Source organism: Macrosteles quadrilineatus, unplaced genomic scaffold (assembly GCF_028750875.1).
Source record: "Macrosteles quadrilineatus isolate MER2022 unplaced genomic scaffold, UCM_ALF_1.0 Scaffold_2__2_contigs__length_208266976, whole genome shotgun sequence".
NCBI lineage: Eukaryota > Metazoa > Arthropoda > Insecta > Hemiptera > Cicadellidae > Macrosteles > Macrosteles quadrilineatus.
This window is the reverse complement of record NW_026542595.1, coordinates 32,626,821-32,654,112: the sequence shown is the minus strand read 5'-3', so window position 1 is coordinate 32,654,112 and position 27,292 is coordinate 32,626,821. Positions and strand designations below refer to the sequence as shown.

At 35.7% G+C, this 27,292-nt stretch overlaps 1 protein-coding gene across 2 annotated transcripts; it reads left to right on the top strand.

Moving 5' to 3' along the window:
- The first annotated feature begins 856 nt into the window (after nt 1-856).
- Nucleotides 857-25,328, top strand: LOC128987103 (hypoxia-inducible factor 1-alpha inhibitor-like). Of its 2 annotated transcripts, none has more exons than XM_054407800.1 (6): nt 857-1,407; nt 5,344-5,594; nt 12,718-12,866; nt 14,428-14,573; nt 21,070-21,240; nt 21,336-25,328. In XM_054407800.1, the coding sequence occupies exons 1-6, from the start codon at nt 1,339-1,341 to the stop codon at nt 21,504-21,506; spliced, it is 957 nt and encodes a 318-aa protein (XP_054263775.1). In that variant the 5' UTR covers nt 857-1,338; the 3' UTR covers nt 21,507-25,328. The 2 variants fall into 2 exon arrangements, with proteins under 2 accessions (XP_054263775.1, XP_054263777.1); XM_054407802.1 differs by having other exon boundaries at nt 862-1,407; nt 21,355-25,328.
- Nucleotides 25,329-27,292: the final 1,964 nt, after the last annotated feature.

Sequence of the window (27,292 nt, the reverse complement as noted above, 5' to 3'; positions counted from 1 at the left end):
TAACTTTAATGCTATTGAACATCATAGAACAGAACCAACTTGTTTAGTTGAAACAGCTGTTAAGATTCAATAATTCCATTTCTCATAAGGTTAACATGGGAATCTCCAGAGCCACTGGGGCGGAGCCCGAAAGGATTTTTGAAATAAGAATATGCCTATATGTTAATCGGGAATGTGGGCTATCATCATGCCAAATTTCAGCCCAATCCGACCAGTATTTGTCGCGTTCACTTGTCACAAACATCCAAACTTTCTCATTTATAATATTAGTAGGATGTTTTATGTTAAAGATCATTTTTTACACCAGAGTTCGTTTTCTTGAAAAGTATTTTAATAATTAATTGAAATGAAATGAAATGAAATGAAATGAAATGATTTTCATCTTAAATTCTTAAATGAATACTCCGTCATTAATTAAGGTAATTAACTTAATTTATCGTCACTCTTTAAAATAAATCTTATTTAAAATAAAAATAAACTTAAAGATCAGCTGTAAATTTCTAATGGATCGTAAAGGGAAACAAAAATATTGGTTAAAAATCATCGATATTTCGATTAAAAATCATCGAGGGAGTATGTTTTATCTATGTCGATAGTAATGAATGTTCCCTAGGAAAGTACCGAAATGACTATCTAACCCGGGGCCTGTTTCATAAGAAAATACAAACTACTAACTGCAATATTATTAGTAAATCAGCTGATCGCCCAATGCAAATCTACTAATGGAAATTACAAATTACAATAATTTGTAACTTGTAGTTAATTATTATGAAACAGGCCCCCCAAGAAATTTAAACAGTGAAGTTATCAAACAAATAGCTGTTATCCCAGGAACTGTTCCAATGTGCATGTGGAAGCAGAGTTGTCCGTGGGTACAGAACGTCGAGTGTGTTGGTGTACTTGTAAAAGTAACAGGGTTTAGGTTAATGGAGCTTTTGTTTTGATTTGACGACGACGTTTTATGTGATTGGAATAGGCCCTCCCGGTTCCCGGTAAATGAGTGATTTTGATTTTAAAAATAAAGTACAGTATCAGTAGTAGTTGTCATTGTTCATCGTAACTTATCCACACTTTTTATGTTTAATGCGTCCTGACGAGATGAAAGGAAGAGCATTACTCTTACGTGGGCAGGGTTGGAATATTGGGTTAGGTGTAGTAATTAGTACCGTTGAATAATAAGCAACGATTTTAGTTGGGTTGTTAAGTGAATATGGGCAGCAAAAATAAATAGATTCCGAATTTAATGTGTGGAGCTACTCTTTTTCTTCAGCACTGTCATTGACATGGAAAGTCTTAACAAACACTTGGGATCAAAGTCAATTTCGTGATTATTACAACATGAATTTAGAACCCATACCTAGGTTATCTCACGATGACCCCAAAGTCGATGAGCTGATTGCCCAAAATGTGAGTAACTTATTTTTTCCCTCTACATCAGAACCAAATAAACATTTCCTCACATTCCTCTATCCAAGTGCCTAGCCTATTCTATTATTAGGACTACTAAGACTAGGGATCATAGATTAACCTATCTTTTTACAATGGGTAGACTTCCATATCTGTCCAAAACAAACGAATAAATATCGATTATTAGATTGTTTCATTCGATATATCATTTGGTTAGTTAGGTTAGGTTACCCCCTTACCTTACTAACCAATCAATATTTTCATTCGGCTGTTTGTGCCAACAGATACGGAAGTCTACCCTTTACTATGCCTAGGGTGAAGTGGGGTAAGAGTAACCGGGGGGCTAGTGTAACCACGGCTAAACTTATCACTCAACTGATAAGATAATTTTGGACCAAAATACTATCATATCTTGTTACTTGGACCTTCCTTTGTTAACTTATATTTAGCCATAAGATGCATATAAAATATGTGCAAGTAATAGTTTTAGAATGTTTAAAAAATGCTTACATTTCCACTCCATCAGCAATTGCCGACCTCAAACTTTGACAATTTTTCATACTCACATTTTTAATGTAAATTTGACAGTTTTTTGTTTACAAACTAATTTTTGCATGTAGAATCTGAATATAATTTCAGATCTGTGCTATTTCCTATTGTTTAGATTTTACAAGCGTGGTTACACTTACCCCTGAAATTTTGCAGTCGGGGCAAGTGGCTTTTTTGATTTGGGGCAAGTGTAACCAGGGTGTAACTCATATAATATCCAGTAAAGAAAAAACAACTTTGTTGTAAATATAAAGTTAGGAATTTAGAAGATAAGGTAATATTTTACATATATTGTTACTGAGTTAATGTAAGTTGGTTTGAGAAGAAAAACATAATTGTTTGTGAGTGAACTGCTTCAGTGATTATATAACTTTTACGTTAAACTTACCCCGTTTTATAATTTAGGATTTTCTAGCCCAACTGTAAATAAAAAAAAAAAATTACCGTACTGTGAGATTTATTCTACACATGTTAACACGTTGGGTGCTGATGACGGGAATTCCCGCCATTGCTTAACATTGAAATAAATGCAATTTTCATGTTCAAACATGTCAACGGCACTTTAAGTGTTAAACAACATTAAAAACCATGTATCTTAAGTACCATTTAATGTTGTGTTTTTTATGTTTAACAGTAAGTAATCTTTCCGTTTTGCATATTTTGTGTTTTTCACAAAACGCTAGAAGAGGTTCACGAAAAAGTTCGTAACTTGAGTAAAAATTAAGATATTTTAATAGGCCTAAGTCAAAAAGTCTTGGAATCAGCAAAAGATTTGGAATCTGGCCACTTGCCCCATGTCTCTTTTTCAATGCTTTATATATTTTTAACAGGCAGGGGTTACACTTGCCCCGAACCCTGGGAAAGTGTACAAAACACAAAATTTTTAGTCATTTTTTTTACCAAAAAAGATATAACAATAACAATGCATATTGTTTTAAAGCCCATTAGTCAAAGTTTATGCATTCAAATTTTCAGAACTATATCATGTATAACAAGATGGCAATTTGAGGTCAAAGCTGAACTATGCCAAAACGTGGTTACACTTACCCCACTCCACCCTAATTAAAAAAAATTAGGCTAAACCCACCCTTCCCCTAGGTTGTAGAGGTTTTCTCTGTGTGCACCCTGACTTATCTAGTTTATTTGTATAGCCTCATGTCACTTGTAATGATTAGGCCTAAGTTAAGTTAGAATAACTTAAAGATGTCATCATTGTACACGATTTTGGTTCTAGACCATTGGAAGCTAAAATAAATAAATAAAATAAGCACTGCTAGTAAATAATACCCAGATTTGGGTCGAATAACCATTTTTTATAAACATTTGCTCACTGGATATTTACCCGGACAACATTAGGCCTAAGTTAGGGCCTAAATAAGTTTGGTAAGTTAGGGTGAATATATACAGTTAACAATTAAATAAATAGACTTAGTTGATGTCTTCTCTGTCTTGAATTATTCTCCTAAGTGGAGGTGTTTAGGGAAAAATCTAAGTTGAAACTACGATGAAAAACTAAGTTTATTTTAAACTATAAAACAAGCGAGTGTATTACTCATCAATTTTTACTAGACATGGAACAAAATTTGACTAACAAAACAGACAGCTGATAGTATTTAGGCCCTAAAAATTCACATAATTTAAAGTAGGTAACTTAGGCTATTACAAATTTCTAAAGACATGCATTTTCAACACTTATTTGCATAGTCATGCCGAGGGTCCAAGATTTTCTCACAAGGGATTGAAGTCTAGGTCGAGGTACTGTATAGGCTTCGTCAGATATCTGCTAGTTTATATTCTGTACCGATGTGCTTTACTGTCAGCATACCTATATTTATCCTGTATTTAGGTACCTATATTTACACTAAATGCAATGTCAAAACGAGTACCAGGAGCAACATAAAGTAGGGCTCCAACTGCCGATCGGTATGGAAAATCGGAGACTTTCCCTGGTGTTTGAGCAGTGAGCTTCTCTATGGGAGTAACTGGCTTGCATCCTTCCATGTTGAATCGAGAAATTATCTTCTTGATATACGCTGATTGGCAGACCAATATATCACCATCACTTTGAATAATTTCGAGTCCGAGAAAGAATGACACTTCTTTAGCAACAATTTCAAATTGTAAACAAAGTTGCCCAATAAATGAGTCCATTTCATTCTGAGTAGTCGCTGCGACTAATCCGTCATCGACATAGAGTGCAACAATGATTTTTCCAGCAGGGGTAGTACAAATGTATACGTAGGGATCTTCACGGCTCTGTCGAAATCCTAAGCCTTTCATGAAGTCATCAAACCGTTTATTCCAACATCGAGTTGCCTGTTTCAGGCCGTATAATCTGCGTTTAAGACAACAAACACGATTTGTCCCATTTGAATCTTCAGGCTGCTTCATAAAAATCTCTTCTTCTACTTCTCCGTACAAGAACGCAGTTGAGACGTCAAAACTGCCGTAGAACCATTTTCTCAACAGCTGCGATGGACAATATTGATCGAACGACCTCCAGACACGCAACCGGGCTGAAGGTTTAAGCATAATCAATACCGGGTCTTTGCGCACATCCTTTGATGACCAATCTCGCCCAAAATTTGTCAACACTTCCATCAGGATTGCGCTTTATTTGGTAGACCCACTTGTTGTTGATAGTCTTCTTTCACGGAGGGTTATATATTTCACCTGATGAATGTACAGAAAATCGTGTCAGAATAAATTGTTCTTACCATGTGCAGTAGACTCCCTATTATCTGGACACCTTTTAACCGGACATCGGTTTAACCGGACTACACTCGGCGGAAATGACATCTCTTTAACTTGACAATTTTTATCAGCACATCGGTTTAAAACCTCACTAGATCGGCAGGAAGTGGGTGGTATTGAAACGACTGTTCTCGTGGGAAAGATTTGAGACCGGTGATCACAAGTCTAAATACGATGCTCTCCTAATAAGTCAAATACTGTATACAGTATGCATTTAGATGGTCCGTTTTAACGAGTCTTTGGGGACATCGGTTTAACCGGAAAAACCGTTATCCGGACTGGCCTTGGTCCCGAGGAGTCCGGATAAGAGGGAGTCTACTGTACGTAGTAGACTAGATTTCCCAACACTGTTATGTACATAAAACGATGCTGGCGACCATAACCTCTTGAATTATTCTTGCAAGTGGAGGTGTTTAGGGAAAATCCAAGTTAAAACTACGATGAACAACTAATTTAAACTATAAAACAAGCAACTGTATTTCTCATCAATGTTTACAAGACATGGAACAAAATTGGACTATACATTCACATCGTCCGTAGTATGACTATTACAAATAACAAAAGGCAGGCATTTCCAACACCCTAAAGTATTTGAATATCACACAGACTACCTAACCTAATTTTTAATTTCAGAAACCTGTTGTCATCACTGGATCAGAATTAGTGAAGAGTGCTCTAAAGTGGGATCTTGACTACTTAGAAGAAAGTATTGGATCCAGCAGTTGCACAGTTATTGTCTCACGTAACCACAAGTTCAAGTATTTTGATACAAATAAAGTGTCTCCTCAAGTTTTAGCTGACTTCAAACCTGTATCAAAAAGAGTTAACTTGAAAATGTCAGAGTTTCACAGAAGATTACAAGACTGGAGAGAAGGAGATGAATGGTAGGCGTGCTATGGGTTATTAAATTACTCACTAGACCTCATAATAGTGTATTTCATCTCTACACTTTTCCACGCAAGCTTAAGTTATTAAAATCAAAAAGAAGCCGAGGCTGGAAAATGAGCGAGGGTCAAAAAGACACTTTTGGCCTTTTTATTGTGCCATTAGCACCTGGGGACCAAGCCATGCCTGGTGTAGTTTCCATTTTAAAAGCAATATAAAGGAAACTCACTTTTATTTACAACTAATTTTGGCTGTTATTATTTAAGTTTCAGTGGAATTTCAATTTATGATGGGAATTTTAACCTGGCAATTTACAATTGCCAGTTCAAGCAATAAGAGTTGTAAGTCGAAGAATTAATGAATTTTTATAGTACATTGTTAACAATTTTCTATAAGAAAATGATTATTTTATACTAGCAGGGTACCCGTCCTTCGTACGGGGTTGGCGTATAGTTATAAAATGCTTAAATTGCAGTTATACTTGTGCTTTGCGATTGCAATGGGAAAGGACACGGTTTAAGAAAATTTGGTTATGTCATAAATGCAAAAATAATTAATAGTGGGAATGTGAGCTATCATCATACCAAATTTCAACCCTTCCAACCAACTACTACTTGGATATATGGAGGGTGGTTTAGTATTTTTCACGTTTACTTGTCACAAACATCCATCTCTACATCGAAACTTTATTTTTTTTTATTAGTAGGATTTTAGCTTTGCCCTAATATTAATTGTCTATGGTTATTAATTTTGCTACTCTACTTGAAACTTTGTTTGTTAGCCTATATCTTATTTTACCTCAAAATTCATCAATACAAAAAGACAAATAATATTTTTTGTAATGTAGAAAAATGTACTTGAAATCCATACCTAAATAATTAAAAAATGTAATATTTTAGCCTGTGATAACAGGGGCGGCTCGAGGAATAATTTTTTGGGTAGGGCTGACAAGGATCAAGAACGAGTTTGATTGGGAACAAGAGGTTTGAAGGGCTTTCCCCACAAAAAGGAGGAATTTTAAAATTAAATGAAAAATGATTAGTTTGAATGATTTTCCTTTATTTACATATAATAAAATTTATTTATAGTTTTGAAATATCTACCAAAATTTTTGGTAGGCCCGGGCCTACCTGGCCTGCCCTCTGGAGCCGCCCCTGTGATAAAAGCACGCCAATTTATTAAATCAACCAACTTCAAGCGGACCACACACTGGGGCGTTTGTGCGCGCACATGTGACGCGCGAACAGCTCGACGTGGAAGCGCCTCAATGTGTGGGTAAATGTGCCCATGTTTGCGACGCACATGCAAGGTGCCTGGTGCCTGCAGCCAGACCTACAAGCATCATCACAAGCTCACGCGCCAGTCTGTAGGTAACCGAGGCACATGTTTGCGAACTAGCAGTACTAACCGTTGCTGCATATAAATCGGGAACTACTAGGTCTGCGCCTGCGTGGCTCACAGTGTTTGTAACATTCACTGTCCCACAGGTTATCGGTAAATCGCCGACGTGGTCAGTGGCAGAAAAGTTGTCGTGGGTTCGTGTCGTGAACATTACGGTGATTCTCGTCGCTGGTTCGTGTTTGCGGCATCAAAAGTGATATTTAAGCGAACATAGTGTTGTGTTAATGACAAACAATAAGATAATCAATTAATTCTCGCCTTCGGGAAGACCTGTCAAACGTCCGAGATCGCGTTCCTCGCCAGCATCACCGGAGGATTCTTCTACAGGTTTGATGATGGGAATAATGGAGAACGACGACGAGAAAGTTGGTGAGTTAACTAATGGACAGTTAAGATCTTCTCTCAGAGATGTTATGTCCGATCTCCTGGACTCTAAATTGTCTAATTTGGCCACAAAATCTGACTTGGTTAACCTCTCACAAAAAGTGTCACATTTGGAAGAAGAAAACGTTTCACAAAATGAACAGATAAGGGACCTTAAGCGACAAAATAAAGTCATTATGGATAAACTTTTAGATTTAGAAAGTCGATCCAGAAGGAACAATCTGATATTCAAGGGACTGAAGTGGGGTGAAAGAACAACGGACTTTAAGTATATAGTAGGCAAATTCTGTGGTGATATGTTCGGTCACAATCAAGTATGTATTAACAGGACCCACCCTCTAGGAAACCTAAAAGATACAATAATCGCTCACTTGCCTTATGACTCTGACATTGACTATATTATGACTCGGGTGAAACAATTGAAAAACACGGGTTATTCAGTTTTCCGTGATTTCCCAAAGGAGGTGCGAGTAAAGCGTAAACCTTGAGTGTCAGTGCGAAATGAGGTCGAGAGGGTAGCGGGGACCCGGCGGATGCCCTTGGTATATGATCACCTAACCATAGACAAGTGTAGGTTCACGTGGGAGGAGGGTAGGCTAATGGCAGGGAGGCAGGACGGAGTTGCAAAGCTGAATTCCATGTTTCGCCACGACTTCTCGGAGTTCATAAATCGCCTAGCAAATCCCCCTTTGGACATGGAGCGTGCAGCCGAGGACGAGGGGCCGACCACGAGGCAGCGCGAGACTCCAAGGGATGCTGTGACAGCGACCAGCGACAGCAGCCATCAGAGGCCAGGGACAGCGAGCTACTCCCAGGCAGTGCGGGGTTGAGGGGTGTACGCCAATCCAGCCACAGAAGTACGTCGGACGGACTCAACAAGTACTTTAAGTAAGATAGGTAGTTTAAAATTAGTGGCCTACAATTTATGCGGGTTAAAGTCCAAGGTGAATGATTTAAGTTTTATAGAGTTCATTAATTTGTATGATATTGTTTTTATTTTAGAATCATTTATTTCTGAGGTTGATGCTCCATATATAGACCAAAAGTTAAAAAATTTCAAAAAGAATTTTAGTTTTGCTAAACGTAGCTCAAGCTGATTAAATTTAAAAATGTAAACAAGCAGAACTAACTGTCAAATTAATTTTGATTTCACAATTCCACACAGCTGGTTCAAACATATTAAATACTGCATGATTATTAGAACAGGAACGGTAGGGATCATAAACATTAATAAAATATGTCACTCGCCCGAATCATTTTTGTCTATGCCCGAATGTAAACATTTAACATTGATTAAATGGAACTGTCAAACTATATGTTAATGTCATTAGTATGGAATTCTTTCAGTTACATCATTTGTTGATCGAGTTTGTTTCAATATTTTTGAACTGCTGTAATAATATTTTACAGGAAATAATTGTTAGATAAATTCATGGATATAAGTAATAATTCAGATTCTTCAATCTTTGCTGTTATTAAAATTGTGTATCCGCAGCAAACCTTCAGACTAAGCAAATTTCCATTTACCTGGCTTAATTTATACAAAGATATTCCCTGAAAATGGTCATTTTTTCCCTATTTAAATAACATTAAGTTAATTTTAATATGAGTACTTAGGTTTGCTGCTACAGGGAAGGTAGGTCGTGTTTTTGTTGAAATGTTGGTAGCTAAGTATGATTTTATTGGTTTGCAAATCCTGTAATACTTAACAATTGCTCGAATTCGAGCAACATGTACACTAGTATATATAAACTCTTGTAAATAAAATAGTACCTAATACAAATAATTAACTTATATACAGTATATATAAACTATTTTTGAACAGTATGATGAAATTTCAAAACTCTTCACTTATTTACATATTATATTTTCACATTCTACACCTTCCTAAAAAATAAAATAAATTTTTTTATCTATATATAAAAACCAGTCCGTTATATAGAATTTTTACAAAACACAAAACATTTTAAAAATATGATAAGTTTTAAACATTTACCTGGATCCCAAATTGTCCTGGAGATGGCAAATCATAACTATAGAATTAAAAATGAACCAAGTCTTGAAAAAATTAAAAGGAACACACAATTTGAATTAAAAATTGAAAAAGGGGGTATTTACATATTTACAACTTAGTTTTTGTTTCTTATGCACACTTGTGACTGATGTAGCACTCAGGGTGCACGCCCGCATTACGTTACAATGAAACGACTCATTATTACTCACTTCAACAACAAAAGACTACTGTATTCATGTGAAAAGTTTACTACAACTACTAAACAGATGTTTTAACCCTTCACTGTGTACATAACAAAACACTGCCAGACAGCGTGGACTAGCGGCTAGTCCCTGCCCACCAAATCCGTTCGGAAGCGAAACTTCTACCCTCCCTCCAGCTGAATTTTAATTCCAGGATTAGTTTTGCCAACAGTGTCATTTGGAGGCTTCTGATTGACTATAATGGAGGTTTACTAATTGAAAAATTAGTTTAATTCATAAAATAGAATTATAAATGCTTCAAATTCAATTTTATAATTTTTTATTATGAAATTAAACTGTCATAACCTAACTAAACTAACCAGACTTGCTGATAATGAAAAATCAAATGAAGGTTTAATCGAAAAAATAATTCTGTTCATAAAATAGAACTATAAATGGTTCAAATTCAATTTTATAATGTTTTAGTTATAAAATTAAACTGCCATAACCTCCATTCCATTTTGTTTTGTTGAAAGAGCCGAAGCCCCTCAACTACAAACCCGGTACCTATAATTAAACATACCCGGGCCCCACGGTGTAGGCCGGAGCATACGCACCAACCTTGGCACACCATAGGCGGATGACTTAAGGTCATCAGGCTCACCGGCTGCCGAAGCAACCCTTTGGAAAGAGGGTTGCCCCTCAATCCTAACCAGGGATACCGGCTACTTGGTTAAGCATCACTCCACCTGGAACCAGCAGGTACAAAACCTGAAGGCCCATAATGAAATGCCCTGACGCATTTAGTGCAAGCAACACTCGGGACCTATCCAATACCTGACAGGCCAAAACCCGCCATCAAAGCCAGGAGGAAGGGGACCCCCCATTTCCACCACTACCTAATCGAGGCCATCCCATTGCTGGGAAACCAGGGATACCCAGGGCGATAGATCCCCAGATACCCCTAGCGGGCTTGATCCCAACACCCGATCTACTTTGTTTGCCCATCAAGCCCATCATCACTGCCAGGCCCTCAGGGTTTCCCAAAAGGAGGCGGGTTTAGAAGTGGGACCCACCCGGATGAACCTATCCACCAAAGGTGGCGACACCCTTAACTCAATTGAGGTTCCAGAGAAAACCCCCCACACTCTAGATAACCATACCTTCCGGGCTCAGAGACAGGGATTGGCTGATGGAGTGCGCCCAGCCGTTACCCTCACACTGCGCAAAGTTACGTTCCCCTAGAGTGTCCCCGTGAGCTTACGGGTACTTGCCCGATTTCACCTCCAGGAAAGGCTACTTCCAGAGCCGAGGATATGCCACACATAATGTTAGTCACGTCATAATGTTAGTACCCCGGTGTGAAAAGGCCTTAAGCCCAAGAACCACAGCCACAGGCAGATGAGGAGAGGCGGCAAAAAGCGGCATCACTGAGAGCTGAACACCCCACCAACCTGGATGATGGAATGTCACTGGGGGCTCCCCCGAAGGGGCTGGCACATCCAGTCGTCCATAACTGTGGTCTACCTGAGTGCTGGTTCCAACACCGGGCAGTTACCTCCCCTCTGGGGGTCAAGAGCTAGGGTCCGCGTGGTCGCCAGGCCACGTACCCACGCAAGCATGGGCCCCCTGCAGGAACTGCCCTAACCTAACCAAACTTGCTGATAATGAAAAAATCTGAGACAAAATAATAGTGCCACGGGCAGGCCCACTTTTATAAACGGGCAGACTGGGCATATGCCCAGGGGCGCTGGTGGTTTGGGGGCGCCCACTGGGAGCCCCCAAACCACCACCTGCCAGCACTAGGAAAAAAGGGGGGCGCTGCTCTTGGGTTTGCCCAGGGCTCCACTGACCCTTAACGCAGCCCTGGCCACGGGTGAGATTCGAACCCGGCTCTTTCAGTTCATCAGCCCAGCACTCTATTCACTATACCACCGAGGCCGATGGTATCCTGCCGTATCGTTGCAGTAATGGTGTTCCCTCAGCCAATCAGAAGCCTCCAAATAACAGCTGGGCTGGAGGGAGGGTAGAAGTTTCGCTCCCGAACAGATTTGTTGGGCAGGGACTAGCCGCTAGTGACAGCATGGTGCCAAAACATGTGATTTGGCAACTCAGCGCGCCAGTCCTGCCACTGCCTTCTAAACTGTGTGACTTATCGCTTGTGTTGTATTACTAAACTATATGCAATACTATATAAGAAATATATATTCTTTTTCCTAATTTCATAAGCTTTCATTTGATACATATGGCGATATTATTCACCTCAGGATATATAGCCGCTCAGCCATATTCGCATCCACGGCAAAAGCCGATATATCGGCTCTTGACGCGACTGCGACAAAAGCCGATATAGGCCTATTGGTTTATGGCGCTCAAAGGGTTTTAATACTTGTATCACTAAAAAAAGTAAAAAATCTAAATTTTCCAAAATGTCAAATTCAAAATGGCTGATATTTTAATTCTTTGAACAAGAATATCCAGAAAAACATGGATCTTATTAAAAAACACCAGAATAGGCCTACTGTTTTTCTTGGAAATTTGAAGACAAATGTAATGATGTGTGAACATTGAAAATTCAATACAAAATTATCGATATGACCATTTTGTGGTGTAAGCCTATTAGTGCTTATGAAACTATTATGCCACATTGTATACGATTTAGCCAGCATACATTGACCTACAGTAATACTCGTGCACCACAAAATATCTCAGTTTTTTTATTGGGTTTTCAGTGCTAGGGTGGGGATTTTTACATTTGTCTTTAAATGCCAATAAAACAGAACCCATTCTTCTATTTATTTAATTAGATTTACAATTTTAAAGTTATTCTTGTTCAAAGAATTAGAATGTCACATTTTTAATTTGGAAAATTTTGATTTGTTTGTCACAAAATGTAGTAGTGAACAAAAGACAATGTTTAAAAAATACAAATTAGTGGCTCTATGGGTAACCATTATTGACTTACAACTATTTGAACATGTGATATTTAAATTTCTTATGAACCCAGCTATAATCCCTTAAAAGGTCAGTAGAGAGTTAAGTAACACCCTGTGTATACAGGCTTATTTGACAACCCAGTAAATGAACTAGGAATTGAAAAAATAAAGCAATTTTGTAACAATTGGCATTTTAAATTTACAGGTTATATTTACAGCAAATGCTAGACAACACAATGGGACCTGAGATTGTAAAGGATTTTCTAGGGTTTCGTTGGGACTGGATCAATGAAAAGCAAAAGAAACATGGATGGGGTCCTCTAACGTATAATTTGCTCCTTATTGGAATGGAAGGTACCAATAATTATATTGAAACATTCTCACTTTATAATTCATTCACTTTAAATACATGCTTATGGGGTCCCATAGGGCAATTGCCTGCATACAGTTTACCTTTTCAATAATTTTTGTGAAGAGTTTTCTAATCACAGTTTAAAGATATGTTATCACCAGCCAAAGGCTCTTTACTATATTTCAAAATGTTAAAATGAATAGCATATGAGACATGCATATACAGTTGAACCTCAATAGGAAGTCTCTCATGGGATTATCAAATATAACTGCTTTGGTTACCAATTCAGTTTTGTTATCGAGGCTTGCAATAACAAGTGATTAAGGGTATTACAAAATCAAGGGGGTTACCAAGTGGTGTATCCTACAAAATTACACTTACAGTAGAACCTTGATAACAAGACGCTCATGGGGATTGTAAAATAAGACTTGTTAACAAGGTTGACTTCTTATCGAGATTTGTAATAACATGTGATTAGGGGTCAAATAATTTTAAGGGGATTTGAAAATGACACTTGTTATCGAGGGTCTTCTTATCAAGGTTCCACTGTATTATCAGGGGTGGTAAGCTATTGAAAGTCTTGTTATTGAGGTTTTACTTCACACAAAAATCATGTCAACACAATTATTAAATGTTAAGATTTTTATCATTATCATGTTATGAATTGCTTGACTTTTTATTTAGTTAATGGCCCAATCGTCAGCCAGAGTTAGTAATTTACAACCCATATTATCACATTTAGGCCTACCTGTCATTTATTATCAAGTAAAAAATATGCATTAGCTTCGTTGCCATTCCATTGAAAAGAAGTTTAAAATATAATTCCCTTAGCTACAAATAGAACTACACATTTGAATTATTTTTAAGTTTTGTCGACATTCTTTGGTTAAGTGAAATTAATTCTCACATAGGCCCAAAAATGTTTATTAAGAGTTATAATACAAATCCAAATCTTGGTATTGCATTCATAGTAATAGGGATTTAGGTGAGCTTAATAATTTTTTTTTTATTATTAAGAGGTTCGCGGCCTCTTTTAACCTTGCATTTGCCCATCCATATAGACTAACTGCCCGTACTTGGAACATATCCAGCAAAGCAAGGGGTGAGCCGGTACAGTACGAAGGTGAACTGTACTGATAAAATGTTTGCGGCAGTGACCAGGATCCAAACCCACGACATCGCTGCCTTGGGCCCGAAGTCCGTGACGCTACCAACTGAGACACCGACTCACCAAGTTTGGCTCCTTTGTTACAGTTATTTATTTATGTGTAGTGAAAACAAAACATTAAATAAATACGGTTTAAAATTGTACTTGATATGTGCTGGGAGTCAGAAATTAGAACTGCAATGCTAGGATGATGGGTTTACCCTAGTTTAAGGTGATGTCTCCTCGAGCTTGGTGGCAGATATAAACAGTGGACAGCTGGGGTGGAGTTGCCCCACTCATAACATCTTGTCAGGCTTTGTTAGTTTCTTAATACTGTTTTTATTGTGGACCTCGTCAATGTGTTCAATAGAAATAGTGCTTACTGCCCTTGAAAGTAATATCTTTATTTATTTCAGGAAATGTGACACCCTGTCATTATGATGAACAACAAAACATGTTTGCTCAGATCCGAGGACTCAAAAGGTTCATCCTCTTTCCTCCAGATCAGTTTGAATGTTTTTATCCATATCCTGTTTATCATCCGTATGACAGACAAAGTCAGGTAAAGAATGCCATTAGTACCAGTACTTAATTTCAAGTAGGTTAGATCATCACATTTGTTAGTGGCATTTTAAATAAATATTATTAACTAGCTGTAACCCGCGGGGCTTTGCCCCGTTTAACTTCTTAATTTTCAAGATTATCTCGTTCGCATGGCTCAATCACGTTCTGGTTGAAGTTTGTTCGCTACGCTCACTCCCCTTTAGGTTGGAGCTCGTTCGCTACGCTCACTCACCTTTGGGTTGGAGCTCGTTCGCTACGCTCACTCACCTTTAGGTTGGAGCTCGTTCGCTGCGCTCACTTGCCTTCAGGTTAGCTCGTTCGCTACGCTAACTCGCCTCCAGGTTGAAGTTCGTTCGCTACGCTCACTCACCTTTTGGTTGCAAATTAGCTGTTGTCATAAATTATGTAAATGTAAAAGAAATAATAGTGCTGCACCCTGTTGGTAATCCTTGTAACTTTAATGCTATTGAACATCATAGAACAGAACCAACTTGTTTAATTGAAACAGCTGTTAAGATTCAATAATTCCATTTCTCATAAGGTTAACATGGGAAACTCCAGAGCCACTGGGGCGGAGCCCGAAAGGATTTTTGAAATAAGAATATGCCTATATGTTAATCGGGAATGTGAGCTATCATCATGCCAAATTTCAGCCCAATCCGACCAGTATTTTTCGCGTTCACTTGTCACAAACATACATCCATACATCCATACATCCAAACTTTCTCATTTATAATATTAGTAGGATATCTTATAGGACTGTCTTTGGTTATACCTATGCAGTGATAAGGCGGCCCCAAGGAGGCCCCCAGGCTGAGTGTAATAAATAAACTAAGTTGGAGTATTTATAAAAAACTACAGTTTTCTATTCTGCTAAACAGTAGTAGCATGTTTGTTATTGCTAGTTATTAAATGGCCAAAACTATACCACAAAGCAAAAAAGACATTCCAACGCCAGTTTTGTTTATGTTCTGTTATAAAAAATTCTGTAGAAAACTCTTCTGACAATTTCAATTTTTATTCAAATACAAGTGAAAATAATTTTTGTCCCAAGTATTTAGCATTAGCATTCTGGTGACTAGTAATCTAACGTTTGAGAGGAGATTTGCTTAACTTCATCGAAGGAAATATTTTTATGCTGTGATCATATCCTGTTATGGGTGTAGTATGGGTAAATGCTACTTTTCCTATTCTAAAATTACATGTCCGGCATTTTATCATGCACAAATCACAGGCATCCTTCTTACCAATTTCATAGTCCTGTATTTGTGTTTGTACTTGGTCCAGGTCTTTGCCTCAATGCTTTGTAAATTTGAGGCAGGGTTTGGAGGTAAATATATTTTCTATTTTGTATTGTTTGAAAACCCAAAATAATAATTTTTTATTTATTTTACGTTTCTTGAACACCTCTTTTTTTACACAGCCTCACAGCTGGAATAAATCAAATTGAATAAGTGATGAATATTGAAAGTGCTACGTTTAGAAGCTTTGGAGGACTTTTTAAAAATTCTGGGTTCATGCCTGGTTAAAGCACATTTTGAAGCCTCTGTTCAATAAAGATCAGATCACCTGACTGTTATGTTACTATCAATGTTAATCAATAATAATTATTAAAAAATTTTGACTGTTATAGTCTTTTTTAAAACCTTTTTATTAGCTCGCTTTCTTGTCCAGTAAAAATTTTGCAATCAATTTTATACTAACTTACCGATAAGCTAGAGACTTGAAACTTGAAACATAGCTCACAAATGGATGACAATGCAATATTATATCATTTAACTTTCATATTTCCCTTGGGCTACGCCCCATGGGCTTGTTTTTATTAGCTCGCTTTCTTACCAATTTTGATATCAATAATTTTAAATGAAGTTCCCGATGAGCTAGAGACTTGAAACTTGAAACATAGCTCAGAAATGGATGACAATGCAATATTATTATGTCATTTAATTTTCATTTCTCCCTTGGGCTACGCCCCATGGGCATCCAAATTTTCTATGTTTACATTTTGAAAGTATGTAATCATATCAGTTGATTTAAGTCAGCTGTAAATACTTAAATTTGACAGTTCGGAGAGTAGAGATTAAGAGGTACAGGTTCTGCTCCCGAGATATTCTAAAAATATAAAACAAGCATTTAAAATTAAAGATAAAAACATCTGATTACAGTAAGGTTTTGTTTATGTATTAACAGGCCATATAAAATAAATTTAACATATTTACACATTAAAGGCTAATAATTTAAAAATAAAAATACTTTTTAAAAATGCCACGTTTTTAAACGCACTAAAAAGTATAAAATCTTCTATATATTAATAGGCAAGCATGTTTCTTTAAAACCTTTTTTCTCAGCTCGTGCGCATCGTCAGGAAAATCTACGCATACTGTTAGAAAGATATTGTTCTGTAGGTGTGCAGAATCCCTTTATAAATTAAAATATGCTAAAAAATAAGCACAAAAAATGAATTCGAAATTTTTAAAAATTAACATGGGTCTTATGGGTTGCCATGCTGGTGACGAAGTAACAACGAAATACATATAAACATAAATCCAAAACAAATGGAAGAAGTTCCAATCACATGTTTTATTTACAGCTCGGGGTGAAAATAGAGGCGAAGCCTGTACATTTCACTTACTGCAGTACGGACTTAAATAGACATTCTATTCCCATGTTAAAGTTGTTACCAGTTTTTAAATTAAATTCGTCGTAGATGATGTGAGCCACATCAACAGATTGCGCTGATCTAAATAATTACTAATTTCTGTTGAATAAACTATGTTTTTTTTATCAAGTTGGTGAGTCGGTGGCTCAGTCGGTAGCGTCGCGGACTTCGGGCCCAAGGCAGAAGTGTCGTGGGTTCGGATCCTGGTCACTGCCACTAACTTTTATCAGTACAGTTCACCTTTGTACTGTACCGGCTCTCCCCTTGCTTTGCTGGATACGTTCCACGCACAGATCTGTAGTCTATGTGGACGGGCAAATGCAAGGTTAAAAGAGGCCGCCAACCTATTTAAAAAAAAAAGAAAAAAAAGTCAACTTTTGGAATGACTTATTATGAGCTATAGCAACTGTTATGACCCATTAACTTTGTCAGCAACAAAAAATAAGGTAGAAATTAAAATTTGAGACACACATTCTATATGGCTGACACAATTACAATGTTTTATAATTTAAAAAAATGACGATAGCTGGTACATATAGATGGGATGTCTACTTCAGTATCCAATAGTCAATGCGTGTACATTAGGCCTACATATATTTGGTCGAGTTTTCGACCACTGGATGACCACTAGTAATTTATAAATATGTTGAGAGAATAAATACTTGTAAGATTTAAAAGGAAAAACGTGGGGGCATGCTAATTTACAATTAACTTCACCTATTGAACTATTATGATATATTGCATGCACCCACGTTTTTCCTTTTAAATCTTACAAGTATTTATTCTCTCAACATATCTATAAATTATTTTATACTTTTTAGTGCGTTTAAAAACGTGGCATTTTTAAAAAGTATTTTTATTTATAAATAATTTTATAATTTTTAGTCTTTAATGTGTAAATATGTTAAATCTATTTTATATGGCCTGTTAATACATAACCAAAACCTTATTAGCCTATCTGTAATCAGATGTTTATCTTTACATTGAAATGCTTGTTTTATATTTTTAGAATATCTCGGGATCAGAACCTGTACCTCTTAACCTCTGCTCTTCTAACTGTCAAATTTAAGTATTTACAGCTGACTCAAATTAATTGATATATTACATTCTTTCAAAATGTAAACATGGAAAATTTGAAAGCCCATGGGGCGTAGCCCAAGGGAAATATTAAAATTAAATTATATAATATTGTATTGTCATCCATTTGTGAGCTATGTTTCAAGTCTCTAGCTCATCTGGAACTTCGTTTAAAATTGATATCAAAATTTGTAGGAAAGCGACTAGCTAGCTAATAAAAACAAGCCCATGGGGCGTAGCCCAATAGTCCAGGAGCTGAGGGGGTTTGAGCATGCATGAAAGTAGTACGCAATGTTATTGCTGATTATTGTAATATGGACTGTGGTGATCCAAATTACGTATGTCGCCTATTTCAAAAGTGGTCGATAAGGTGGGGGGGGAGGGGGCAAACATGGCGGTTTGCGCTATGCGTTAAAACGCTGATATTTCGAAAACGGTAAAAGATAGAACATTGGTTAAAACGTCGTTGTAATTCTAAAAATGTGGACTACAATAATGGTTATTGAGTCCGAGGTCGTATCTCTATAAATAAACAAGTTATTGTATAAAATATGTAAAAATGGACTTTTCGTGTAGTTTTTTTTACCGAAAGTAGAATTAATTTGTGAGTGTCGCAAAGAAGTAATATCAAATATATTTGCTGATAGTTGTAATATGGACTGTGGTGATAAAAAATACGCATGTCGCCTACTTTTCAGGTGGTCGAGAACTTGGGGGGAGGGGGGCAAAGATGGCGGAACGCGCTATGCATTGAAACGACTGTAGCTCGATAACGGTACGAGATAGGACATCGGTTAAAACGTAGTTTTAATCCAAAAAATATGGCCAATAGAAAATGTTGTGGAGTAAAAAGTTGTATCTTAACTAATAAAAAAGTTATAACAATAATAAGTTTTTAACAAAATCTACATTATACAGCTATTTTCCTCAAAAATCATATGGATTGTTGATAAAAAATAGTGTAATTACTTAATTACTCGGCTAAATATTAACCAGATGCATTTTCTTATGAGAAAAAAAAATATTATTACGAATAAATATGGTTTAAAATGTAAAACACGGCCTCCAAACTACGTATAATACTTGGGGTTTCGCCGCAATCAAATGCATAATATAGATTACTACTACAAATCCAATTTTAATTATAATGTTATAGGTTATTACAATATGATTATGTAACAGATTCTTATTAAATACAGTTATATGAAATAAAAAACATAACTACAAAAGTAAATACCTTATAATAAAAAATACGGTAAATTTCTTCATTCTGTCCATAACAATTACACTGGTTGTTCATATTATTTGTTGAATTGAAATAGGTACCTAACTTTTGTAAGTTGGTGAAATTTTACTTTAAAATTGCCTAATCCACTAGTCACTAAGAACAAACGTATATAAAAACCAGCCACACACAATTTAAAAAAACGTAAGCAACTTAAAATAAAATGTATTGAAATTTAAAATATTTAAATAACTATTAAAAGTTATAAAATAATGTTATTTGTATAAATAAAACACAATAAATGTCAGTAGTCTTAAACTGTACAAATACTTTCACAACCCCGATATCACTGAGTTTTAAGGCAATGAACTTTGGGAGGATTAACAGTTGTGCCACTGCGCAGCAATTATGACGCAACCTATCGGACGAACCCCAAAGCGTTTGGAGGCCGTGTTTTACATTTTAAACCATATGTATTCGTAATAATATATTTTTTCTTATAAGAAAATGCATCTAGTTAATATTTAGCCGAATAATTGAGTAATTACACTATTTTTTATCAACAATCCATATGATTTTTGAAGAAAATAGCTGTATAATGTGGATTTTGTTAAACTTATTATTGTTATAACTTTTTTATTAGTTAAAATACAACTTTTTACTCCACAACATTTTCTATTGGCCATATTTTTTGGATTAAAACTACGTTTTAACCGATGTCCTATCTCGTACCGTTATCGAGCTACAGTCGTTTCAATGCATAGCGCGTTCCGCCATCTTTGCCCCCCTCCCCCCAAGTTCTCGACCACCTGAAAAGTAGGCGACATGCGTATTTTTTATCACCACAGTCCATATTACAACTATCAGCAAATATATTTGATATTACTTCTTTGCGACACTCACAAATTAATTCTACTTTCGGTAAAAAAAACTACACGAAAAGTCCATTTTTACATATTTTATACAATAACTTGTTTATTTATAGAGATACGACCTCGGACTCAATAACCATTATTGTAGTCCACATTTTTAGAATTACAACGACGTTTTAACCAATGTTCTATCTTTTACCGTTTTCGAAATATCAGCGTTTTAACGCATAGCGCAAACCGCCATGTTTGCCCCCTCCCCCCCACCTTATCGACCACTTTTGAAATAGGCGACATACGTAATTTTGATCACCACAGTCCATATTACAATAATCAGCAATAACATTACGTACTACTTTTATGCATGCTCAAACCCCCTCAGCTCCTGGACTACAAGGGAAATATGAAAATTAAATGATTTAATATTGCATTGTCATCCAATTGTGAGCTATGTTTCAAGTTTCAAGTCTCTAGCTCATCGGGAAGTTAGTATAAAATTGATTGCAAAATTTGTACCGAACAAGAAAGCGAGCTAATAAAAACGTTTTAAAAAGTAGAAAATAATTTATAAATAAAAATACTTTTTAAAAATGCCACGTTTTAAAAGTATTTTTATTCATAAATTATTTTACTTTTAAGTAACTTACTGTATGTTACATTTCAGGTTGATTTTGATAAACCAGATTTGACAAGATTCCCCAAGTTTGCCGAGGTGAGTGGACAAGAAGCAGTTGTGGGTCCTGGGGACGTACTCTATATACCAATATATTGGTGGCATCACGTTGAGTGTCTCAGGCACAACGGCTACACTGTATCAGTCAACTTCTGGTACAAGGTAAGTTAACATTAATACAAGCTGACTGCTACCACTGATGTAAGAGGACAGTGTGCCCTGAAAATATCTTGTAGACATTTCAATATGTTTGATAGTTCATCTTGCTGTTAACAGGCAGGACCAACGGGCCAGATAGTATACCCATTGAAAGGAAATCAGAAGGTAGCCATAATGAGGAATGTGGAGAAAATGCTTGTAGAAGCTCTTCACGACCCCAACGAGGTGGGGCCTCTGTTACGAGCCCTGGTGCAGGGACGGTACAGTGATCCGTAGTCTGCTCTTGTCTATAGTTTTCTCAACAGTTCCTATTGTTTTCCTCTTGTGTCAGTATTTTCCAAGAAAAAAGTCAGTGATAAGGATTTATTAATGTAGTAGTATAAGTACAAAGGGTGTAAGTTATCAGCATTCCCATGTACTATAAGTAAGTTCGGTTATACCAAAATTCAGAGTAATGTCCACTGAAACCAAATTACTGTTTGTTTAAACAACTTTAATATAGATTACAGGTAGTACATATCTGTTGGTTATAATATATGTAGGCATCCCATGTAAGGGATCAGATAAAGTTTGGCTTGGATACAGATTATATTTCTAGAGGTTTGTTTTGAGATTCATTTGACTAGATGGGATTTTTGCACTCAGTACACAAATGTTAATCTGTCCTAATCACGGGGTACAAAAATGTTCATTTTAAGTTTGGTTTTGTGATGTGTTTTTAATTAGGACCTACAATTTTAAAATTTTCATGAATGTAAGTACCAATGCCTAAGCCTTGTGGCTTAGAGATATGATGGATGTGTTTAACATGTTTGCTGCGGGCTACTATAATTGTAGTACCTGAGCACTAGCCTTCCATGCGGCCTACTAAAAATGTAGCACTGCACTCCGCTCCCCTCACTAACATTGCCTCGGTAAGCTTTAGTTTGGACTTTTTAAAACTGAATGCACCATTTCCAAACAGAACTTTAATTTACTACGGTATTTTAACATACTTCACACACTTGATGATAAATGTCTTTAATTTTTAAGTAGGGATCTCAGTAGGTTATCTGTGTACAGGCTCTCCACAAAAAACCAGAATTGACCTAAAAATTAAAAATGACATAAAAAGTCGGTTTATTGGTTATTTTACAAACATTTTGCCTAGTTGGTTGGGAGCAAAGCTAATGAAAGAGGTTGCCTAAGTTGCATGCATGACGTCACCCGCCGAACCGGACAGTGCTGCTTTTAATTCACTCAGCTGACACCTGTTAAATATTTTGTTCTCATTGTTTGTTTTTGTGTCTGTGCGATGGAGTAAACTTTTCTTGTTTAGTGTTATACTTTAAGTCAAATAAAGTGATTGAATGCCTTGTGAGTGATGTTTTGGTACATTCTGTATCAATAATAGCCAAATAAAAACTCATGACATGCTTAAAATATTTTATCATAGATTCTCTAATGTAAGGATAAAGAACTATGCAAACGATGGGCCAACTGCTGCAAAAGAGTTGAGTAAATAATTTGATCCTCGTAATTCCGTGATTAGTTTGACAAATTTTACTGTTGATGATTACAAACAAGATTTTATAACTTAACTGTTTGATTTATAGTCCTAGAGATGAGGGTTCTGTAGCTAAGTGTATTTCCATCTGTCAACCTTGTTTTCAAGCAAAGAGATAATTTAGCACAACTAAATAAAGTACTTGATACATGTCATTTTCATTAAAACTTTCATTTACTATCTTAAAATTTTGACAAGTTATTCTTGTTGTTGAAACTTTAAACATAGGTAGACAGATAGAAATGCACCTGGCTGAAGAATCCTATTTGGGCTAAATTTAACAGTTCTGCTTTCAAATCTCGTTCATAATTGTCATCAGTAAAATGTTCAGAACAAATTAAGGAATACGAGGATTAAATTATTGATCTGCCTTTTTGCAGCAGTAGGCCTGTTGCCCTGTTGTTTGCATTGTTCTTCGTCCTTGGGAAACCAATAATAAACTATTTTAGGTCTGTCACTATGTAACTCTAAACACTATGTTTACATTTGACTATTGACACTGCAACAGCACATCGCTCACCATGCATTTCAACCAAGCTAGTTAAACCAAAAATTATAAACAGGAAAAGAATATAAGACAGAGCAAAATAAAACAAGAATGAAAAATAAAACTGAAAAAGTAAAATAATATAAAACGGAAGAAAAAAAACCAGAAAGAAATTTACTCATCCACACTGAACGTATACAAAACAAACAACAATAGCATTGAATTTGACAGTTGTCAGCTGTGTGAATTAAAAGCAGCTCTGCCAGGTTGGCAGGTGATCAGAATCAGAATCATTTATTTGTCATTGGACATTACAAAAAATGCATTGACATGATTTGGCGTCATGCACGTCTTAGGCAACCTTTTTTTATTAGCCTTGAGTTAGAAGGGGTGTGCGATGCATCGAAATTCCGATTCGATTTGATGAATCAAATCGCGATTCGATTCAGTAGTGATCAAAAAACTATTTGATTTATGAGGGAGTCAGTATCCATACAGGAAAAACGCCTGCTGAAAGTCAACACAATACCCGCAATACAGGGGCGCATTGATGTTGCGTTTCCTTTGTGAAGGCCTTATTTAATTAATTCTTTACTTGTAAATATTGCTTTGTTTTATAATTTTTTGTTTTGACATTGCAAATGATAAGAATTTTTGTTAAGTGTAAGCAGTGTGGGACATGTTTTACTACTGTAATAGCCAAAGCAAGTCACTCTAAAATCATCCTAAAAATAACACAGGTCTGAAAAATTGTTACTTGATACCTACTTAACTAGTAATAATTGATGTTTCAGACTGATAAATTTTGTATTTTATTTTCTGCTATGTATTCCTTGTAGTTTTAGCGAATTTCCCTATAGGTAGCTATTACCGTAGGTCTCATGGTAAGACCTAAGCCCGGGACCTATTTACTTTTTCATTTTGATGTCCCCAGAGGCCAAAAACACCATTCGTTCAATTTTTTATACATCTATATATAGAGATATATACATATATATATATATGTGTCCATCCGCACGATAACATGAGTAATTTTTGTCCGATTTTGATAAAATTTGATTTGAAGGTGTAAGGCGGGATAAACTTGAACGAGTTCGCGAACCAGCATGATCGGACTATGGGAACGGGAGTTTACGGGGGGTTTTATGGGGTAAAAATAGGTTTTTCCAATTTATGACCCAAAAAACATAAAATTTAGCAATTTCTTTCCAAACCATTTTGTAGTGCTTAAAAAAACAAATAATTTAGTATATTGAAGTGTTACTATGCGCCTAATGGTTACGGAGAAAATAAAAAAAAATGTAAATTTTAAATTCTAATGTTATTCTTATGGAGAACAAGTAAACTGTTGTAGTTTGCTTGTTTATGAACATATTTTGATCAAATTTGGAAAATGTTTTTATTTATTACTAACTATTAACATTTTACAAAAAAAGCAGTTTTACCCTCCCTGATGCAGCAAACTTAAGTACCTGTTAAACTAATTCTATTTAATTAGGAAATAAATGTAAAATTTTTAAGTAGACATTTTAGTGTAAATCCATTCAGGCAAATGGAAATTCGCTTAGTCTGCAGGTTTGCTGCGGCGGGGGTATTTAGGTCTGATTCTATCCTCTCATTTCATCATTTTGAACCAATTGAAAGTTTCAGATATTGCAGTTATACTCAAGCTTTGCGTTTGCAAGGGGGAGGACACAGTTTGATAAAATTTGCTTCTTTAAATTTACGGTATACTATATATAGTATTAGACATCTATCATAGCCATAATGTTTTACCACTAACTTCACCTAAACAATAGATAAAAATCAATTATCAAAAATTCGCAAAATATCACAAATTATTCACAAAATTAAAAACATAAACATAACTGTATACAATCCTACACTGTGACAGTTTTCATCGCGTATCGCAGTTTTTTGTTACTGCTTAGTTCAAATTAGCTGTTGACATAAATGCAAAAAGATAATGGTGCTGCACCCTGTTGGTAAATCTTTTAACTTGTTAATGCTTTTGCATATCATAGAACCAACTTTTTTAGTTGAAACAGCTGACTAAATTCTTTAATCTATACTTATTTAATACGCAAGCAGGTTTTTTGTGACAATTACTTCTCCGAAACTACTAAACCGATTGACATGTTTTTGGTGTCATTGGAAAGAGCGTAACGTGAAGTTGTGCATGAAACTTTCTTTTTAGGGAAATAATTAGAGATAAAAGGCCCTGGGGCCTTTTAAAGTTTTGTATTTCTCCATAAGATTAACATGGGAAACATACATTGTTATGAAACTCCAGCTGTTGTCATAAATTAAAAGTGAGAAGAACATATGTTAATTGTAAACAGTCAATAAGATGCTAATTTAACAGTTTGCTACAAACATTTAATGACTTGGTTGAATGAAGAAACATTTACTATTTGAATTCGGGTTGGCGTAAATATTACAATGGAAAAAAGTGAGAGAGCCTGGATAATTTTATACACCTACTAAAAAGAAAACTTAATTAACACTGTGCTGCTAAGTTATCATTGAAAGAGCCGATTTGCAAACTGCGGAAACATAAGAAAGTCATAGAACACCACCAAGGAGAAGAAATAGAAATAGTGTCGTTTTTTTTTAGAATTTATAATCGTTATTATGGACAACCTAATGCCGCTATGAGTAAGGCTATTTGTAGAAAACACTAAAAACCAGATCAGCTTTTGAAAAATGATAAGATATTTACAAGAAATGTTGATTAAATCGATCTGTTATGTGCATCTTAAGTATTTCCATAATCTTTGAGTCAAATCTTTTAGTCATCAGAAATTATGACTGTTATTCGTTTTAAAATAACACTTGTAATACTTGGCAATTGCTCGAATTCGAGCAACAAGGACACATTTAATTTCCAGCATTAATTTTAATGATTGGATTTGTTTGCTGCTGCAGGGAAGGTAATAAGGTGTGTTTTTTTAAAGTTTTGATAGCTTAGTATGAAACAAACAAATCTACCATATTTGATGAAAGTACATCCATAATCAACTAAATCACAACAGTTTATTAATTATCCATAAGAATAACATGGTAATTTTAAATTAACACTTTTTTTGGAATTTTTCTGTAACTGTTCGTTAGATATACAACAACGCTTCATGATACTAAATCATTTGTTTTTGTGCTCTACAAAATGGTTTGGAAAGAAATTGCAGTAGCCCCAGAAATTTAATAATGACTAATTGGTTTCATATTACCTGTTGTCAGTTACAAATTGTAACTTTTGCCAATGCTACATGTATCAACGAGCTGTCATTTTCAAGCACACAGATTAGGAATAAACATTGAAAAATCCGCTTGTATAGCTTCGTTGTCGGTTTTAATTGAACGGCATTACACCTAAGCTAAAATTCACACAAGAGATAGAAAAAAAAACAACAAAATTAACTTCTTAGATTTGACAATAGAAAAAATGACAACAAATTACCATACAACATCTTTTGGAAACCCACCACTTCCAACTCAGACAATTCATGCAACCTCCTACCATCCTTACTCACAAAAAAAGCCACTTGCAATAGTATGATTTGTTAGAGAAGATAAATTTATATTCTTGTCATATAGTACATGCTCCAATCTTTAGGCTATCAAGCGTCTATGTAACTTAGGCCTAAATGACTTCTTCTTTTTCTAAGAATGAAAGTATTATTCTTCCTATGTCCGGAGCCGGCTGTGAGGTTATGTAATGTCCTCGTTTCTACTTCATGTGTGTGTGTTGTGTAGTAACTATAGAAGACAATAAAATGTTCCATATCCACACCATTGCGCGTTATTAAATAACCCTAAAATGATTCACAGATTGTTAATGTCCCACTAAACACTGAAAATTACAAGATAGAATTGGATACAATCAAATTCATCGTCGCTTAAAAAATGTAATCTAATTGATAAGCTCATCGCCAAACAGATCAAACGAAAAAGTGAAGTAATGTATGTGTTGAATTTAACAAAAACATTGAGCACAGTCTCAAGAGACACCTGAAAAACCA

Bases quoted from the DNA above. Each gene is read 5' to 3' on its own strand.
- LOC128987103 (XM_054407800.1), top strand. From the start codon at position 1,339: ATGAATTTAGAACCCATACCTAGGTTATCTCACGATGACCCCAAAGTC. The intron at 1,408-5,343 runs GTGAGTAACTTA...TTTTAATTTCAG, and splicing joins ATGAGCTGATTGCCCAAAAT to AAACCTGTTGTCATCACTGG. The intron at 5,595-12,717 runs GTAGGCGTGCTA...TTAAATTTACAG, and splicing joins TGGAGAGAAGGAGATGAATG to GTTATATTTACAGCAAATGC.